At 39.7% G+C, this 21,198-nt stretch overlaps 1 protein-coding gene across 7 annotated transcripts in view; it reads right to left on the minus strand.

Moving 5' to 3' along the window:
• Positions 1-21,198, minus strand: part of CADPS2 (calcium dependent secretion activator 2) — a 555,077-nt gene that overhangs the window by 337,305 nt on the left and 196,574 nt on the right. For all 7 annotated transcript variants that reach the window (XM_061165698.1, XM_061165697.1, XM_061165696.1 and 4 more), the window contains exon 3: positions 8,093-8,425. In XM_061165698.1, coding sequence (XP_061021681.1) covers positions 8,093-8,425 — 333 coding nt within the window. The remainder of the gene's footprint in view (positions 1-8,092; positions 8,426-21,198) is intronic.

A 21,198-nucleotide genomic window follows, 5' to 3' on the forward strand; every position in this document is an offset into this window, starting at 1 on the left:
ACTAAACTCCCAATTCATTTAACTGAAATCAGATTCATCAACTTATATCATGATACCTTCACTTTTAAAAGTGAATATGTATACAAACTTTATAGCTATTCCAATTATTAAATTCAGGATTTTAAAAGTATTCTAAGATCCAATCAGTCTCAAGGTCTTCAGTTGCTTCTTGCTATTTCCTAAAACATGACAATTGTCATTTAATGACATTCACTTGAATATTTCCCTCAAGCATTTTAAGATTTAAAATTACACTCACAAGGAAAGATATACCTTGCTAACAGTTATTTCCTCAACTTTATTTTCCTATCTAGCAAATGATTTTTGTTATCAAATGTAATTGTCTCTATAGAATGTGCTTTTCTATTTTTGCCAAAGTAGACAAATTATGTTAAAATGTATTATCAGCCACATGCTACTAGCTGAGAAAAAAGATGACAGTGGTGAAAGGCAGATATCAATCTCCTCTGAGAAAGCACATCTCTCCCTATTTTCTCTTTACAACCTTGACAGGGGGTCTTCAGAACAGGATGCCTCATGGTTCCTGCGCTTTCCAAACGAAGACTCTCACAGTGAGAGATGCAAGAGGCGTTGCAACTGCCTCTGTTGATTATTTTATTTTCTAATTTCTAGACCTGAAGCGCTTAATCTCTAAAGCTGATAACTTTTAGTGGAAGGAAATCATAAGACTGAACACAATACTTTTAACTCTTCTTTTTAACTTATTCACTTTTTAAATATTCCTGCTTATTCCTTACAAATATCCAAACAACTCAGGAGTATTACTTAACACAGTTCTTAAGAGTCTGCAGGACATAAGGAATTTGGAGGAGGAGCTGGGGGCTGTATTTAAAGAGGACAATTTTCAGTTAACTTTGCTTTGACTCTTGGGTCAACATGGTGAGACTTTCTCCAGTGAATGGAATGAGATTAATGAAAGATTAATGAAGATTGCCTTTGGCAGAAAAGATCAGGATTTAGATGGCTGTAAAATTCAGTTAATTAATCCTCTTAAAATACAGAGGTAGAAGAGGGAGAATGACAGTCTGTATATGGGACTGTGTATTCCACTGCTCAGACTCTGCTCATTTTCATTTAGGAGTGTGTCTCTGCAATCTACAACAGCCTTACCCACAAGTGCTAATATCACCTTAAACCACAGCCCCAACCCCTCCTTATACTAGCAGCTCCCCGTGGCACCAGGGTCTGCTTATATCTCCATACCTGCACATGTTCCTCCCTCCCCCAGAATACATAGCATCTTCTTGTCCTCCTGACCCTCTTTCATAACACACCTGAAGATTACACAGTCCTCCCCAACATGGCATCTTCAACCTCAAGAAGGTGTATCAGGGACTTATCACATCACTGAGGCATGTACAGCAGTGTTTTTCTTTTTTTTTAAATTAAAGCTAGCAAATAACTAGATCTCACGTCTATGTTCCCATCTGTATTCCCTACAGGATTACACAGAATGGGTTAACTAATTGATTTGAACAAACCGCACCATCCTTTTTCATATTTTTAAATAATCTTTAAAAAGCATTTCATTTCCATTCAAAGAAAGGCAGCTGATTCATTACTAGTACCACTTAGGCAACAGTATTTTAATTCGAAAATAGGTGATTAAAAGAATAAAAATTATATCCAAGACTATAAAACACACAGCATTAATATCAACTAACTTAATTTTCCCAAAAGTGTAACTGTATTTACCTGAAGTCTACTGCGTTTCCTTAGAGTTACCCTGAAATTAAACCTTCTACTGGACAGACTGGGCTTCTTTCACCCTTGTTACTTTAATACCCTGATTCAAGTAAATGACGGCTAATGGTGTCAGATTGTGGTATTGTTATGTTGCTCATTGCTGAATGTACACTTTGCACTCTTTTTCCATCTTTTTTCCTTTGCATTTTGTGCTCCAATGCAAACACGATATTCTCAAACCAAAGAATCCCAAATTTGACAGTTTTAATAGCACAATCACTCATCTATGTCATACGTGGGTTTTCTTATGCTTTATTTCTGATACCATGTAAATAATTTTTCTTTTGATTATCCCTGGCTTCATAAATTAATTGTGATATGTGCTATCTTCTAAATTAGTGCTTTAAGAGTTTCTTTTATGCCTTCATTCTGAATTTATTAAGTTCTTGGCTTTGACTGGAAGTCATAGAAACACCTATGCTTTTTCAGAAGATGGCTTCCTATTTACCATTCTAGATGCAATTCCCAGAGCTCTGGGACAAGGGTTACAAAACCACGTGAGGTTCTTGCCGGCTGTGTCTCCTCATTCATATCCCTTCCTTCCCAAGTCCCCAGGGGCTGTCTGGCTGTAGACTTCCTGCATGTCCTAGCAGAACAGCTTCCTATCCTGAGCTTCTGACCCTGAAGCAACAACACATCTTTGAGATCTCCTCGGAGGACACTTCTAGGAGCATTACTGACTCAATGGACAGGAACTTGAGCAAACTCCGGGAGACAGCGAAGGTCAGGGAAGCCTGGAGTGCTGCAGTCCATGGGGTCACAAAAGATTGGACACGACTGGCAGACTGAACAACACCGACAAGGAGGACGCTGTTGGCAAAAACAAGGGGTCAGACAAGGGTGAATAAATACAGAAGCAAGAGTGTTACACTTAGCAAGAGCCTCAGCACCTTTTTTGAGACCCAGGGAAAGTGGAGAAAATTCCACCAATGTACACCTGGAGCCAGGTGCCAGTCACTCAGCTAGCTTTAGACCCTCTCTGCCCCTCCAAGCCCTGCTCTCTGGATTTCTCTCCTCACATCCTTTCTTTCTTATACTGGGCAGGCTATTTTCTGTGGTTTCTATAACCTTTTCTTTTTTAAACTCTGTTGAAAGACAACAAAGGAACAGATAAGATAGATTGGTTCTTTGAGGGGAAAAAAAAGAATCTCAGCTGTTTTTCTCAACAATCTATTTTCCTCACTTCTGAAAACTGATTGTTATTCCAAAGGAAAGCTCTTCGCTTATGTATGAGTATTTTTGTAATTTAAGTTAATCAAAAAATCTCTAAGCTTTTCTTTCAAATCTTAGAACTGAAGTGAACTCCAGCTTCAGCTCAGACATAAAAGAGCTTGGAAGAAGTCATCCCTCTTGTCCTTACAATAAGAGCTGGACAAGCTGAAAATCAATGACTTTTCTTTACTTATTGGAGAACTGAGGTTTCAGGGCAAACCACTAACCCAATATCTGGAAACAGAGGCAAAACAGAGAGATAACTACATTTGGAGCAGAAGTCAACGGATGCCAGAAATATAGAATCATTTATCTGACTAGTAATTTTGGGTAAATTACTAGAAGCTGAGGGCCTAGAGTGAGAAACTCCCGGGGCTGTAAACCATAAGGGAGCTTTCATGCTTTCCTGGGCTTGCTTCCAGTAACCTCATCAAATTCTCACGGTAAGGATCCAAAAAGTTTTCCCATGTGGACTTGGCAGGGAGAGGGGAAGAAAAGCCATTGTTATATCTCCCTGATTCTTCTCCCTAACAAAGGGGGAAAGACTTGGCTAGAAGAAAACCCTGAAAAACTTATCCCAGCTAGAGAAGGAGGAGGCTGCCCGCTGTAGTCCTCTGCAGTCTGTCACGTCTATAGGAAATAATAATAACAAAAAATCCAGTGTGAACAGGGTCAAGATTTCAAGGAAATACAAAGGGATGCTTCAGCTAGGGAAGGAGAAAAAGGGATGTAGATAAAGAGGAAAAACAATATTCACGGACAAAGGATAGAAACATCTGTGAAGGTCACTGCCCTGAGATACTGTTGTTGTTCAGCCCCTAAGTTGGGTCTAACTCTTTGTGACCCCATGGACTGCAGCCCACCAGGCTCCTCTAGCCTCCTCTATTCCCCAGAGTTTCCTCAAATTCATATCCACTGAGTTGGTGATGCTATCCAACTATCTCATCCTCTGTTGCCCCCTTCCTCTTTTTGCCTTCAATCTTTCCCAGAATTGGGGCCTTTTCATAGGTCCTCTGAAAGACTGAGACTTTATCAAATTGTAGAACACACACACACTCCCTTCTCCCCAACACCTTACCACACTACCAGTGGCTCCAGAATAACAGCTCACCATGGCTAAAAGAGCTGCAAGATACACTCTGAAGAGGAATACTTAGGGAAGACCAAGTCAAGAGACAAAGACAAGGACACTAGAAGAATTGAAAGCTTCTTGTACCTGTGGCCACAACAAACATTAAACCCAACCAACCTCCCAGTCAGACTAACATAAACACTGACACTAAAGGCAAACATATCTCAGCTTTTATTACCTGATACAACATGTCTGACTTTTAACAAAATGTTACAAAGCATGTCAAAAGGCAAAAAAGAAAAAAGAACAGTCTGTGGAGATAAATCATGCCTCCAAACCAGATTAAGATGTGACACAGATGTAGTTAACAAACAAGGAATTTAAGTAACTGTTAATATATTAAAGGCTCTAATGGAAAAAGTTGAAACCATGCAAGAACAGCTGAGTAATATAAGTAGAGAGATGGAAACTCTAAGAAAAGAGTCAAAAGGAAATGCTAGAAATCAAAATCACTGACAGGAACAATGCCTTCCATGGGCTCATCAGTAAACCTGCTGATTCTTTCTTTAGAATCAGAATTCTTCTGAAGAAACAATCAGCAAACTTGAAGGTCAGCTTAAACTTTCCTCTCTGAAATGCAAAGAGAAAAAGAACTAAAAAGCAAACAAAAAATGAAAACACATACACAAAAGAACAGAACATTCCAGAACTATAAGGAATAACATAACTAGACATAAAAAAGATAACTAAAATACTAGCAGGAGAAGGTAAAGATAGGATATAAGGAATATCTGAAGTAATAATGGATGAGAAGTTTCCAAATTTAATGACAGACACCAACCCTCACATTCAGAAAGGTGAAAAAAACACCAAGCAAGAAAAATATTAAAAACTCATATGTAGGCAGGCATATCATATTCAAACTACAAAAAACTAATATAGGGAGGAAATATTAAAGGAAGCCAGAGGACAAAAACAAACAGAAACACAAAAACAAAACATCTTACTTAGAGAGATCAAGTATAAGAGCTTGATCAAATTTCTCAGAAACCACACAAGCAAGACAATGGAGAAAAATCTTGAGTGTTAAAAGAAAAAAAAAAAAAAATCTGGTAAGTCTATATCTAGGGAAATTATCCTTTAAACATAAAGGAGGAAGAGATTTTATCAGAAAAACAAAAACTGGGTGAATTCATTATCAGTAGTCATGCCTTTCAAGAAATGTTAAGTTTTTCAGATAAGGAAAATGATGCAGGTCAGAAACTTATACATGAAGCAAGAAAAGTGTCAGAGAAGGAATAAATGAGGTGAAATTATGTATGTGTGTATCTTTTATTTTTATTATTCTTAGTTGATCTAAAAGTTACCTGTTAAAAGCAATAGTAGTAACCATATGCTGGGTGAATAGAACATATTATAAGTGAAATAAGTGACAGAAATTTCACAAGGAATGTGAGTGAGGAATTGAGAATTCTCTACTATGGGAGAGCTCTACTACACTTGAAGCCCTATGGATGATTTATTTGAAGCTTATTTGAAGATGAGCTTCAATTATATTAAAATGCATAGTGTAAGACCAAGGGCAATCACTAAAGACACTTTTAAAAGATAGGCAGTACATCAAAATAGGCTATAAAATGGAACAACACAAAAATCCAGTTAAAATTAGAGAAGGCAACAAAAAGGAGGGGAGACAAAGAACAAACACATAAAAGTGCCAACATTACAGAGACTGGAATTTGATCCAATTCCATCACTTTAAATACAGTGGCCAAAACACACCCATTAACAGACAGATGTCAGACTGGATTAAAAACAAAAACAAGAAGTAAAGTACTGTTTACAAGAAATCCACTTTAAACAAAGGATCAGATAGGTTAAAAGTAAACAGATGGAGAAAGATACACCATGCTAATCTTAATCAAAAGAAAGTTAAAGTATACTCAGCCATGAAAAGGAATGAAATAGTGCCATGTGCAGAGACGTGGATGGACCTAGCAACTGTCCAACAGAGTGAAGTGAGTCAGGAAAAAAAAAAAATGTATAATATCGTTTATATGTGGAATTCAGAAAAATGGTGCACATGAAGTTTCTTGCAAAATAGGAGGAAGATTCACACTTATGGATACCAAAGAGGGAAGCTGGGGGGATGGGATGAACTGGGAGACTGGGGCTAACAATGTACATGCCTATGCATAAAATATACAGCTAAGGAGAACCTACTGCAAGCACAGGGAGCTCTAGTCAATGCTCTGTGGTGACTTAAATGGGAAGGAAACTAAGAAAAGGGGCTATGTACACATAAAACTGACTCACTTTGCCATACAGCAGGAACTAACACAACATTGTAAAGCAACTAAACTCCAATAAAAATTTTTGCAAAAGAAAGCTGAAGAAGCCTTATGAGTTTGAGACAAAGCAGACTTTGGAAAAAAGAAAAAGGATTATCAAGGACAAAACTGGAGTTTATATGAAAAGATTAATTCCACAAAAAGACATAAAATGCTAAATGTGTATGAATCTAAAAAGTCTCAAGATACAGCAGGTTAAGTACCAATGGAACTGAAGGTAAAAAATACATGTGTTATTATAGATGGAGACTTAAACTAGAAGTATGTTCCAGACCACAGAGGACAGAAACCAGGGGGGTCAAAAGTCAAAACCATTACTGTAGAAGTCATCTGTAAAAGTAAGCAAAAGATTAAATTTAACACATCTTGAATTAATTTAAACTCACAGGTCCACAGGAATTTATGTGATGACCCTGTAAAATTCAGGATAAATTCTAAAGCATTTGTAATAATGGATTTTAGAGGCCTATCTGCTCTATTAAGGCTTCAGTACATAGAGAACAAATATTTTATTTGGTTTAGGTTGGTTTCCCTAATACCTAGCAAAGTTTTTGACTTGAATAGTTGGTAAACATCTACCGAATGTCTAAAGCTGACTCTTACTAATAAATTATGTTCATCAATATTTAACTATACAAGTGAGTTACTGTTTCATTAAAAATACAAAGTCCCAGCTGGGTTTTAGCTTTACAGGCATCCTCCAATATTATCAAAACCACCACCTGGTTTAATAACACAGTGAAAACAATTATAGTGAATGCATGAATTGTTCACAGGGTTAAGGTTCCACATTGCTTGTCTATTAATTAACTCTGCTAATTTATTCACTGGAAATGATTCACAAATTAGTAACGCAAAGTAAATGATACATATAGAATACAGAAATTGAGAAGTAGATTTGCAAAAAGATTTAAAATACATGTAAACATACGTACATTAAAGAAGTATCACTCTTAATGAACACACAAATTTTAAAATGCCGGAATTTTGTCAACTTACATTGTTTATTAGGGCACAGTTCAATCATTTATACCACTAAAATTAGCAAACAAAATACAACTATGGAAGGCATACATTTAGACAAATCATAGGCTCTAAAGATGAAAGACATGGAACAAACCTGACATTTTATTCAATTTTTGATATGTGTGATTAAAATAACAACTGAAGAGGAAATGTATTATTTACTCTGTCACTACTAAATTATGAAATTTAGCAACCTTCTTCAATTCATTCTATCTAGCTGGGTTAAGGAAGGAAAATTTTGAAATTTCAGTCACTGCCATAAAACTTTGAAGATGAGTATCATATCTTTATGAAAAATTATTTTGCAGTGAGGAATATCTATTTATTATAAATTGCCAAGCTTCTTCAGATAACAAATGATTTTCACTTTACTATTCAGGGCATGCCCCATATATACCCAATAGGTACAAATCTGATGGTCTAAGATAGGGCACATGTGAACAATTACTTGTTGAATAAAATGCACAGATATTCTTCTTCTCCTATCAAATAATTCTTTAAAGCTTCTTCCAAATGTCATTATCTGACTTATTAAAATTCAGTTTCACTCAAATTTTCAAACAAAGTGATGAGAGAACGTAAAGTACCTCTTTATAGGCTTGCAAACACTTGGTATTCATTTTCTGAGTCAGACAGCAGAACAGGAAATAGCATAATCACTTACCTGACATGCATTATAAAGAAGTTGGTGTTCCAGTTTTTTAATCCCTAAAATCTGCTGAAACATTTCATAGAGTTGCTCCTTGCTCAGAATAAGTTCAGACACAGCACTTAGGGCCATTCTGTTTGGTGGTTTACACAAATCCTCTTCACCCCTGGAAATGGCATCATACTTGGCTATCCAGGAACTCAGCACTGTCTCTTTGCTCAAGCCATCAATTTCTGGCAAACTCCGCACACGTTTCTCTATGTTTTTCTTAAACACCTCTCTGAAGTCATTGGCAGAACATCCTCCACTCTGAACCATTCTGGCCACTCGATCACTCTTCAGAAAAACCTGAAAACAAAACAAATAAACAAAAAAAAGCCCATTTACAATTAGGTAGGGCCACTAACACCAACTGCTTTTAGCAATCCAAGAGTTATGACACCAAACATTCTTCAGTGGTTCAAATGCTCTGTAAAACATGCTAACTACTGACAAAATGGAGGCTCCAAATCATCTCTCTTAAGATGCTGAAATATTTAGGAGAAAAAACAATGAGTTTTGAGGACCTCCTAAGATGATCCGTCCTTGACCTACAGACTCCCCACAAGAAGGTCATAGGGGGACCTGAAGGTCATGTGGGGGGATCTCTGCAACTGATACCTTAAGGCTAACAGTGTGGTACGTCTTGTATCTAAGTCAATATCCTCCAGGTACAATCATTAATCACAACTCCTGCATAGCCGGGGGTGGGGTACAGCTGTTCCCATCCATGACTTCACCAGATCCCCAACTTCTCATACACTTCTCACAGCTGCAAAGAATCCATGATGGAAAAGCAAAATCTAAGAAACTTCTAGCTGTCCACGAATGCCAGGTAAGAAATAAAATACACACAATGACAACTAGGGAGAGAGACACTTGTGAAATGGGTAGGAAGAGATGGATGACTAGTAGCAAGGTCATCCTGTGTGGGAGACATCAGACTTGGCTCTTATCTCTCCTTTCTTCTAAGCAAAGACCCAACTATCAACAAACATCAGTTAGGATTCATGAAACATTGATTCTGTCATTAAAATTTCTATGAATCCTCTATAGGTCACATGAGACTGATTTTATTCCTGTTTTCTTCCTATAACAACAAAATATTCTTCCGAAGAGCCTGCAGGACTATTTAACATAGCCCCCATGTGTTCCATCTGTTGCTGAGACTTCTGGAAGACAAGTTAATATCAGTCACTTTCCTAAGAACTGACTCAGGATACCAAGGTGCTCCTAAATCAAGACCCCACTCCCTGTTCTCTGCTACTACCATGTCTGTCTGCATGTGGCCCAGCAGCACGCACGGTCCATGCAAAGCAGCCCCAATGACTGCCATCTGAGCTACCATGTCCTAAACCTTGTCCCCACTTGATTTCTCCCTTTTTCAGACCATTCATATAAAATGCTGTTTCCTATCTTTGTTCATTGGCCAGGGGAGATTCCTGACTTGAATATTTTGGTTGACTAACTTGCTAACATATGGCAGAAAGTGAAGAGGAACTAAAGAGCCTCTTGGTAAGGGTGAAAGAGAAGAGTGAAAAAGCTGGCTTAAAACTCAGTATTCAAAACACTAAGATCATGGCATCCAGTCCCATCACTTCATGGCAAATAGATGGGGAAAAAGTGGAAACAGTGACAGGCTTTATTTTCTTGGGCTCCAAAATCACTGCAGACAGTGACTGCAGCCATGAAATTAAAAGAAGCTTGCTCTTTGGAAGTAAAGTCATGACAAAACTAGACCCCATATTAAAAAGCAGAGACATTACTTTGCCAACAAAGGTCTGTCTAGTCAGAGCTGTGGTTTTTTCAGTAGTCATGTATGGATATGAGAGTTGGACCATAAAGAAGGCTGAGTGCCACAGAACTGATGCTTTTGAACTGTGGTGTTGGAGAAGACTCTTAAGAGTCCCTTGGACTTCAAGGAGATCAAACCAGTCAAGCCTAAAGGAAAACAATCCTGAATATTCATCAGAAGGACTGATGCTGAAGCTGAAACTCCAATACTTTGGCCACCTGATGTGCAGAGCCAACTCTTTAGAACAGATGCTGACGCTGGGAAAGATTGATGGCAGGAGGGGAAGTGGACAACAGAGGATGAGATGGTTGGATGGAATGGACTCAATGGACCTGAGTTTGAGCAAGCTCTGGGAGATGATGAAGGACAGGGAAACCTGGCATGCTGCAGTCCATGAAGTCGCAAAGAGTCAGACATTACTGAGCAACTGAACAAGAACTTATAATGGCTGTGACTTTTATAGCAGGCAAACATATGACACATATACTCAATGTTTCCTTTTTTTTTGCAACCAGCTATAATTCAATTACAGTTAATTCTTAAGTCACAGGTATAAGAAGAGTTTATTTAGATCAAGGAAAATAAAATTAAGATACTTAATAGTATATTTTACCTAAAAATGCCTTTAACTATTATACCTCTAAATACAGCGGGTGTCTCCATCTTTTTTCTCCTCCTCATCTAAATGCACTGCCAGTGTCAACTCACTGCTTTGCAGTCTGGCCTTCCATGACCCTGTCTCTGGCAGCTGGCACAATTTTAGCGGGTGCTGGAGGGACACTGGAGGAAGAGAGCTCTAGTTCTTAATTCTTTTCGTCTACCTACAGGCACGTGGTAGCATCCCTGGGGCAGCCTCTCTGCAGACCCAAGGCTGGCTGAGAGAGGCACCCGTCCACTGGCAGGTTCCTGGGCAGTTGTGCGGAGTCTGCAGAAGGCAGACTCCCGCGGGTCCCACTGGTACAACACGGCGGTGAATGTCTCTGTAGGGCACACCCCTTCTTCTCCAGCAAGAGGTGGCCCCCAGCCTTTGGGCTGAAGGGAATGGGACCCTCCTCCAGACCTGTTGCTTCCCTGGGGGCCCTGCTACTCCTATATGCTTGCATTTTCCTTGCCCACCATAGCAACTCTCTCATTGTTTATAATACATCTTCCTGTTCAATTATTGTGTGGTTTCTGTCTCCGGATTGCACCATGATACAGAAATACTGAAATGTTACATGGAAGACTACTTCCAAGGGGAAGATATTTGAAAAAGAAACAATTTTTAAAAATGTAGTAATCATATAAAGCTGGAATGGCAAGATAGTTTTCAAGTACAACATAAATACCTTATGACTGGCTTCAGAAAAACATTTAATTACTTTGGTATCTAATGTTTTTAGCTGGCAGGGGTTTCAGGGTTTTTTTTTTTTTTTTTTCCAATCTCTTCTGTTTAACAGTTAGTACTAAATTCTACCAAGTCATCAAACAGTGTTTCTGAAGCAAAGGCACTGATGAACTTAGGTTTATAGAGTCTTAATTTCCCCTATAAAACCATACCTACACTCATACTGACTCAGTCCAATTTCATGTTACTGAATCAACATTTCCTAAGTGGTAACAATGTGTCAGGCACTTTGCTAAGAGTTGGGGACACAAAGACGAACCAAAGACCTTGCTCTCAAACAGCTCTTACCACCTGAGAGAAAGGACATGCAGAAACCTAGAGGACTAAAGCTATGCGAAGGGAGGGAAAGAAAAGCAAGTTATGAACCCTGTTATCTGGGGGGTAAGGTTGGGGAGGAGGGAAAAACAGGACAGAGACAAAGGGCCTGTGATCTGAATGACCTGGGGGCTGAGTAAGGAGAAAAGGGAGAAGAAAATACATTTCAGAAAAATAAAAGATAAAAAGCAAAAAAGTATAAAATCCCAAGACCTTTTGAGGGAAACATAAGAATTTTTATACTCCAGGAACGTTCAATATAAGGGTGAAGGGAGCAAAAGTTGTGCCAACCAGACCAACAGAGACCAGATGGCCGAATGCAGTTTGTGCCAAGCCAGGACTCTGAGCCCTGCTGGAGGGTCAGGATGATGGCTGGGTAACCTCGTTGCTGAGACATTGAGAAGTATGGTTTAGACAAACAGCTGGTGGTGACAATCAGCCAGAACAGAGATTGGGATCAGCTACCCGAGAGCACAGGAGACCAGGCAAAAAGCATGAAGGCCTTGATCTAGGGCAAGCATCACGGGCTAGAGAGAGAGGCAGAAGGGAGACAATTAACACATCCTGATGAGTTCTAGGACGTGTAAAGGCACGGAAAACATGACGATTCAGTTTTTACTGGGGTGTCTGGATTCCACCAGCGACAGATAAGTAAAGAATACAGGCAGAACAACATGTGGAGGGGAGGGGTTGCAAATGGTGGTGGGTAGATGGGGTGGGGGCATGGTCACCGATTATTAGTTTAGTTTTGATAATGTCCAGCTTTGAAAACCAAATAAACAGTACCAGAGTATGGAACAACACTCTCTGAAATGCCTACATTTAGTAAGTTGGCAGAAGAATGGGATCCAGAGGGAGGTGGGTAGTGTCACAGAAAAAAACGGAAAAAAAAAAAAAAAATGACACATTAGCAGCCAGGAGAGGAGACAGTCCTGAGAGAGAGAGAATCAAGTCCCACAAGGACTGGCAGAGGTTTGGCTCTACTACCGTTGGGTCACCTGTGGCAGAGAAGACAGATAAACAGTAGGGAGTGATCTGCAGCAGGAGACAACACCTTGTATCCATGTTAAGACAGCAAATATAAACTGTCCTAGAAAACGTGGGTGAAAAGGAAAATGAGAGGAAGGGGAAACGCTGAAACTGGGAAATGACATGTAGGCAGTGAGGGAGACCAATCAGGAAACAAGGGCGGTGTGAGGTCTGGACAACAGAGAAGAGTGAAGAATGTCACTCGTGAGACTAGTATCTGGAAGCCTACCATGGGCTCTCCCATCCTTGCCCAGGGTGGGGGTTGGGGTGGATGTAAGCTGCTCTGAGGCAAGGAACTGAGGCTCTCCGTCTAACAGTCCTCTGCAGGCAGCCCAGAACCAAGCGAGCGGGCTGGAAAATGAATTCTTTAGGCCAGTTGAGCCACAGGATAAGTGTGGTCTCATTGGACAGCTTGATGGCACCTTCACGAGAGACTCATGAGCTCTCCTTACACATCCCACTGACACCCTTAACTTAATAAATTTTGAATGGGATTCATGACTTTTCCCATTATTTGCTCACCGTCTGCCCAGTCTGCTTCAGTGAGTTATCAGTACCTCCCCCCTGCTTCTGGAGAGACCTGGAAACCATTCTTAACTCCACCATCTCCTCCATGTTTATTTCCCAACATACACCTTCTCACTGAACCCTGCTGATCCTTCCCACTCCCAAATCCCTCTAAAATCCCTCCTCACCTCTTCATGCCCCTCACTGAGACTATGAGTAGCTGCCTCTTACTTGGCCTTCCTGCCTTGGAAATTTTCCTGACAGCCACTCTACTCTGATTTTCCCCAAGTTGTGCTCTTCACTGATATTTAAAAAAAAAAAAAGTTATTTTTAGTCTGATCATTTAAATTCTTCCCCAGCTTAAAAATTCTTCTTTGATTTTCCACCAAAAGTCATCAGCAAGGCCTTTGAGGTCCTACACTTCAGCTGGTCCCAAACTACCTACCACTCTGGCTTCATTGCAAATGGCTGTCACTCAGTATCCATGCCCTGCCTCCACCATCTTTCCTTCAAACTCCTCACGCTGTCCATCTCACAACCCCCAAGTTACCTCTAAGCAGCTCTCCAGATCCCCACTAATGCCTTGAATCAGCCATAACCTATGTTGTTTGTATGCAATCCTAGCACCCTTTCTTTTTCCTTCAAAGTCACTTTGTAACTATAATATTTAAATGTAAATTCTATTACATTTTACTCACATGAGGCTAAGTTCCATGAAACCAAATACAGTTTCACTCACCATTGTATTTGTGGCACTTAGTACTGGGTTGGTCAAAAAGTCAATTCAGGTTTTCCCACAAAATCTTACTTTTTGGCCAACCCAGTACCAGGGCAAGCAGTTAGAGAGGATCCACTGAATGAAAAAATGAGGGGGAATAAACAGTGTGGACGGTTAAACTAATAATTCAATCTTTCCCCTCCATGCAGCTGTATAATTTAAATAGTTAACCAGTATGGTTTACTGAGTTTCAGTTATGTTTACAGAAGAAAGAAGTATAGGAAAGGGACCCTGTCCACATGATGGGAGAAGGAAAGACATCTCAGGGAAAGAGGCACAGTAGGTGATGTCACAGAGAACCAGTTCAGTGAGAAAAATAAGATGTATGCTGTCTCAAAACCATACTATTATCTAATTCTCAACCTGTGCTGTTTTTGCAAAGATGACAGTTTTAAGTTTTTCAGATGTTTTAAGTTATGAAACTGTAATGATGATAGGTTTAGTCTCATTAGGTTGCAACTGTCTTGATTCTTGTGCCCTTTCATAATAATACTTGTCAAGTTAAAGGCAGGTAAAGTGTGACCCTGGGCCGAGGCTAGTGAGTCTAGGATGCCTTCCTCTCTAATGAAATTCTGTCTGAAGAACATGTAACCGGGGGCCATCCTGGCACAGAAGTGGCTTCAGGAATTTAGTTTACCAACACACCCACTGATAAGCAGATTTTGTCTCCCCAGAGCTCTTCGTATATTATCTCCTTTCATCCTCATCATCCCTGTGCCTTATTTCAGTATCAGTCTCTTTGACAGATCAAGTGGGTAGGCAGAGAAGGGACCAGCCGAAGATCACAGTTACTGGGAGAACAGAGACTGAATCCCCACCTTTGGAATTTAAAAGCAACATCCGTTTACTTTTTCTTCTTTCCCACTCTTCCACCCCACCATACCCATCCTCCTCCCACCAAGGGCTCACCCCAAGAGCCATACAGTTTGCTGGCCAACACTTATGGAATTACCAACCACTGACCTCCTTCTGAAAAAGCCACTGAACACACCAATTCAGCATGGCGGGGTGAGGGTGGAGGTGTGACGGTCCTGACATCAGAAAACTAACATAGTACGCATGCTACCTTTCTCCACATCTTAGGGATTTTTAACTTGTACATGGGTCCTCTGATTACCACCAGCTGCCACCCTTCTCATTCACCTGCTTAGTTTATAGACCAAAGAAGTTACTATCTTCAAGTCATGGTGAACCAACAAAACTGAAATGTGTTGACTGCAACAAGCAGCTATGTCTGCAAAGGCTAAGTCTGCTCAGCTGTCCAAATAAAACTTCAAATACACTTTTTTTTTTTTTTTTATAAAAGTACTTACTGTTCACATATTGCTTTTGATCTGAAACATGCATTGCTTCTTGATTCAAAAGGATTGTATAATGATGAGAAAAACATTATCTGCTTGCCAAATCATTGTGGCTATCTATGAGATGGTTCCTGGGAAGGCTGCCAACATGTGTTCAGCCAGGAAAACACTGAGAAAGAACAAGAGCCCCACTTACAAGAGATGTCTTTTTCTCCTTAATAATGACAAAGAAAACACTGTCTAATAATTTCAATAACCTATGTGGCCCGTGGATAAACCCTTTCTTCAACTATTTTTCAGGTGTTATCAAATCCATGATCATTTTTTTTTTGTAATAGGGATGAATTTAATTATACTAGATATCAAATAATTCCCAGTTTTCCAGCATTAATACCATTATTTCTTATCAGGTCACTTCTCATGCCTAAAGCTAGTCAACAGATTATTCCCTGTTTGCACTATATAATTTCAGGAGTACCATCCATCCAAGTCTCCCTCAACCCATCTTTCCAGCATTCTCTTCCACTGCTCCCAAGAACATACTTTCTGTTCCAATAAAGAAAAATACTTAACCTCTAACAGTCTCCACCCCAATAGCACATCCATTTGTTCCATAAATATTTAACAAAACATACTCCATGTTGGGCAATGTGCTCAGAGCTGGGGATTTACTGGTGAGCAAAATGGTATAGGTTTGCTGCCTTCACAGAACTTATAGTGGAAGAAACAAACTGCAGAAACTAAAATGACTGTGGGTTGATGAATGTTACTGAGAACTGAGCATTTTTGGCATGATGAGACTTTGTAGCAAGGCTGTGAATCTATTTGAGGAAGTCACAGAGCTTCCCTGAGGAGGTGAATGAAGGATGAAGACCGAGAAGAATCAGTTGAGACATGAGGGGAGACCAAGGGACAGTGGGGGTGAGTGGGACACAGCTGGTCTCAGGGGGCTTTGGTGGAGGGAATGGACCTACAGTGATGAGAGAGAAGGGACCAGCTTTGTAAGTCCTCGAAAGGTGTCTAGGCTTTATCCCCAGAGCATGGAATACCATCCAAATGCTCAAGTCAGGGAGTCCCATGAGAAACACTGCATTTGAAAACAGCTGAAATTTATTCTAGGGGCTTTATATATATTAACCTTCAAACATAAAGTAGGTGGTGGTATCTATTTTAAAGGTAAGAAACTAAAGCACAGAGACGTAAAGACACTTGTCTGAGGTCACACAGCCAAACTGTAGAGGAGTGAAAATTTAAGCCTAGACCATGCAATCAAATGTGATGATTTATCAACTTATGGCTCATTAAACTGAAGGGGAGAAAGAAAGGAGCAGACAGAATGAAGAGAATCAGGCAGAATATACTCCTGTCATTCTCTCGTCCGTGATGCTGTCCACAGTTTATGCCACATGTTCATTCTGGGCCTTCTTAGCACTGTCCATTCTCTCTGAGGGTAGGAAACACACCCGTCCTCCAGTGAGCAAATTCCGTACAGCATCACTGTATCTCTTTCCTGCTTAGACAATGAACTTCACTAGAACCGCACCTTTAAAAAGCCTCTGTACGGTATGGTATCATTTGATAGGGAAATTTTGAAGAAAATAATGAGATCCCTGTAGTCCTAATGGATTTTGGAAAGTTATCAAATCCAAGTGGGGGTGTTTTGACCAGTGTGGGATGAAGTTTTCACTGATTCAATGTAAAGAAATGAACACTGAAAGTAGTTTTAATAAAGCTAAATTTATTCCATATATTATTTGTAGAAATCATAGATACAAGTCACTTCTCTGTAATACAATGCTGTTAACAGTAGATGGTAGGTTAGTTTTGTTTGCTTTGTAGTGGTTCATGACCTTTCTTGGCAAAAAATATTTGACCTTGGTGGTTTTTTCTTTCTTCCTTTCTGATCCATGAATTTTCAAGGTTTAGAAATCACTGCTTTAACCAATCCCATTCCCTTCACATGTGTTAAGAAACTGTAACTTAAAACTGACAGCAAACTTAAATATATATATATGTAAGTGATATGTCTAGACCTTTATCTATAAACTAGGAAGCAGATGCTCTCAAAAGATCCTGCCTTATAGCTCATCTAAATTCCTTATATCAACTCTAAAGCCCTTAAAGGAGATCTAAACCCCTTAAACTACCAAAGGCTTCTCCCTCTGTCTGTGGTAGGAATTGAGATGACTTTACATTTAGATGAACTTAAATGTGATTTGAAAAGTATAAAAAAAACCTTTTTTGGGAAAAAATATGCCTGCTATTCCCATCATCAATATTACAAATTTTTATAAAGCTTTTTTCTTCTAATATCAGCTAATAGCAGATCCTTTAGTATTCCTTTATAGGTATTTTCCAGCTCAATGATTAGTTTAAATCTCCCTAAGCTGATGAAGAAAATATCCTTAACCCTGTAACTACAGAGCAAGAAACGAAGTCTACCAAGTAACTCAATCCAAGCACAAATAAAAACAGAGAAGCATAATGGCTGACTACTAGCCGGGCTTCTGATCTGTACAGACTGAAAGTCTTAAGGGCAAAAAAGGTCAATTTCTGTATGCATATATACAGTGAAAGAAAGGCATCACCCTCCCACTTTCCAACCCATTCCCTCACTCTTCCCCTGTTTCATAGTATTATAGAAAATTAAAGAAAACTTTGAAAGCTCCTTATAGAAGGTTGAGCACTGAAAACTGATGCTTTTGAATTGTAGTGCTAGAGAAAACTCGAGAGTCCCTTGGACAACAAGGAGATCCATTCACTCAATCCTAAAGGAAATCAGTCCTGAATATTCATTGGAAGGACTAATTCTGAAGCTGAAGCTCCAATACTTTGGCCACCTAATGCAAAGAACTGACCCATTGGAAAAGACCCTGATGCTGGGAAAGACTGAAGGCAGGAGAAGAGGACGACAGAAGAAGAGATGGTTAGATGGCATCACCGACTTGATGGACATGAGTTTGAGCAAACTCCAGGAGATAGTGAAAGACAGGGAAGCCTGGAGTGCTGCAGTCCATGGAGTCACAAAGGGCTGGACATGACTGAGCAACTCAACAACAAGGGCAAGTTCACAGGTTGAGCTGCTTTCTTCTGCCTATATTATAGAGAGGTTTGCTGGGTTTGGGATTTTTTTTTTTTTTTGCCATTATAATAATATAGAAAATAAAATTTTAAAATGTGTATTACTTTACAATCTTAGTATCTAATATTCAGTAAATCCTTAAAATCACTTATCTTCATTGTATGGAAGAAACTGTGGTTCCCAGGTTTACAATATTCCAATTTTGTGCAGAGCTTCTTATCTCACCCTCATGTCTGCTGCACTGCTCTTGGCCACGAAAGTGTGTACCAAAACCCAGAAGGAAATCAGACCTGAGTGTTCAATGTGTGACACAAGCTGAGAGACTGAGCCATACTGGGTCAGTTTCCTCCCTGGTGGAATAGGAATAAATATCACATTTTCTCACACAGTTTTTTGAGCATTATGTGAAATAATACAGTAAAATATGCTTTTAATCAGTTATGCAAACTGTGAATCTGTGAACCTATGCCAGCACCCGAATCGTTACCTGTCCCTCAACAAGTACAGAGAGTATGTCTTTAGAAACTTGCAGTGATGAGACATTGCCCTGACATTCCTGTACCCTATTTTATACCAACATCCTGTTACGAAAATGTGCAAACATACAGAAAAACTGTAGCGGTTTGAAAAATCACTGATTTAACCAATCCTATTAATAATGTGAAGAAACAATAAGTTAAAATCAACAGCAAACAATCTCTTTTGTTCTGAAATTTAGTTCCTGCCCTGTTTTCACAAATAACATTTTTTAAATTTATTTTTTATTGAAGGATAATTGCTTTATAGAATTTTGCTGTTTTCTGTCAAACCCCAACAAGAATCAGTTTTTCTTTCACGTAACTATCTGTCTTCTCCATTGACTCAAATTATTTTCATTATATATTTCAGAGTTAGTGAAATACACAATCTTTTGTTTTAACAAAATAATCCACAATGGATTGAAAATAATATGAGTCCTTTGCTGCAGACACATCATCAAGAAAGTTTTCTGAGAAGATGTTGACACAAAAATTGGGAGAAGATATTTCTAAGAATCAAATTATATTTTCCACTAGACTATCAGTGCACTGGAGAATAAGCTACTGCCCTTTCAGACGGCAGCTAAGAAAACATGAATCTTGAGGACTGCAAGTCATTTACTCTTGATGAGCCAAGAGCCTACAAGCAGACGAAGTTCCAAAACTAAGAAAGAATTTCTGGAAAGTAAATCAATCTTAAAAGCAAACATTCTTTTTTTTTTTTCAGTGGGTTTTGTCATACATTGACATGAATCAGCAATAGATTCACACGTATTCCCCATCCCGATCCCCCCTCCCACCTCCCTCTCCACCCTATCCCTCTGGGTCTTCCCAGTGCACCAGGTCCGAGCACTTGTCTCATGCATCCCACCTGGGCTGGTGACCTGTTTCACCATAGATAATATACATGCTGTTCTTTCACAACATCCCACCCTCACCTTCTCCCACAGAGTTCAAAAGTCTGTTCTGTACTTCTGTGTCTCTTTTTCTGTTTTGCATAAAGGGTTGTCGTTACCATCTTTCTAAATTCCATCTATATGTGTTAGTATGCTGTAATGTTATCTTTCTGGCTTACTTCACTCTGTATAATGGGCTCCAGTTTCATCCATCTCATTAGAACTGGTTCAAATGAATTCTTTTTAATGGCTGAGTAATATTCCATGGTGTATATGTACCACAGCTTCCTTATCCATTCATCTGCTGATGGGCATCTAGGTTGCTTCCATGTCCTGGCTATTATAAACAGTGCTGCGATGAACATTGGGGTGCACGTGTCTCTTTCAGATCTGGTTTCCTCAGTGTGTATGCCCAGGAGTGGTATTGCTGGGTCATATGGCAGTTCTACTTCCAGTTTTTTAAGAAATCTCCACACTGTTTTCCATAGCGGCTGTACTAGTTTGCATTCCCACCAACAGTGTAAGAGGGTTCCCTTTTCTCCACACCCTCTCCAGCATTTATAAAAGCAAACATTCTTTAAGTCAAAGAAAAATGAACCCCACACCTTTTGAACCACATCTCCCTGGCAAGTAACGACTCTTAATTAAAAAAAACGTGTTGGATGAGTTCTGGCAGTTTGTACTGTGTAATTATTTGTTTTTCCACCAGATGGCAACTATGGGTGGAATAACGATATTTTTTTAATCTCAGAATGTGATTTTCAGGATTGTGCAAGACTTCAAAGGTATAAATCCAATCACCCTTTCAGAGCTTGAATTCTCTCACCACCGTGGCCACCACCATTAAAACGACATCCAAACCACCAAACTCCTTTAGGGCAGAGAAACCCTCAGTTCATGCGGGGACAATAAACTGTGTGTGCATGCTTGCTAAGCCAATTCAGTTGTGTCATTCTGTGAGACCCCATGGTCTTTAAACTGCCAGGCCCCTCTGTCCATGGAATTCTCTAGGCAAGAATACTGGAGTGGGTTGCCATTTCCTCCTCCAGGGGATCTTCCTGACCCAGGGATCAAACCCATGTCTCATGTCTCCAGCATTGGCAGGCAGGTTCTTTACCACTAATACCACCTGGGAAGCTCAACCTGTCTACGGACAGGACCAACTACCAGAAAGTCCTTTGTTTCCACATGTAGCTGTCACTTTCTCACCTACTTCTTACCTCCATAATAGCAGAGACTATCTAAATTCTCCCCAAGGCCATTCTTCAGGTTTTAACACAGCTAACACTGTCTTAGGAAATGGCAACCCACTCCACTACTCTTGCCTGGAGAATCCCATGGACGGAGGAGCCTGGTAGGCTACAGTCCATGGGGTCACAAAGAGTCGGACACGACTGAATGACTTCACTCACTCACTCAACACTGTCTTCAGCCTTCCAGGTTAAACACCCCTCAGGTAACAGGAGCTCTCCTG

This window comes from Dama dama, chromosome 18 (genome assembly GCF_033118175.1).
Source record: "Dama dama isolate Ldn47 chromosome 18, ASM3311817v1, whole genome shotgun sequence".
NCBI classification, from domain to species: domain Eukaryota; kingdom Metazoa; phylum Chordata; class Mammalia; order Artiodactyla; family Cervidae; genus Dama; species Dama dama.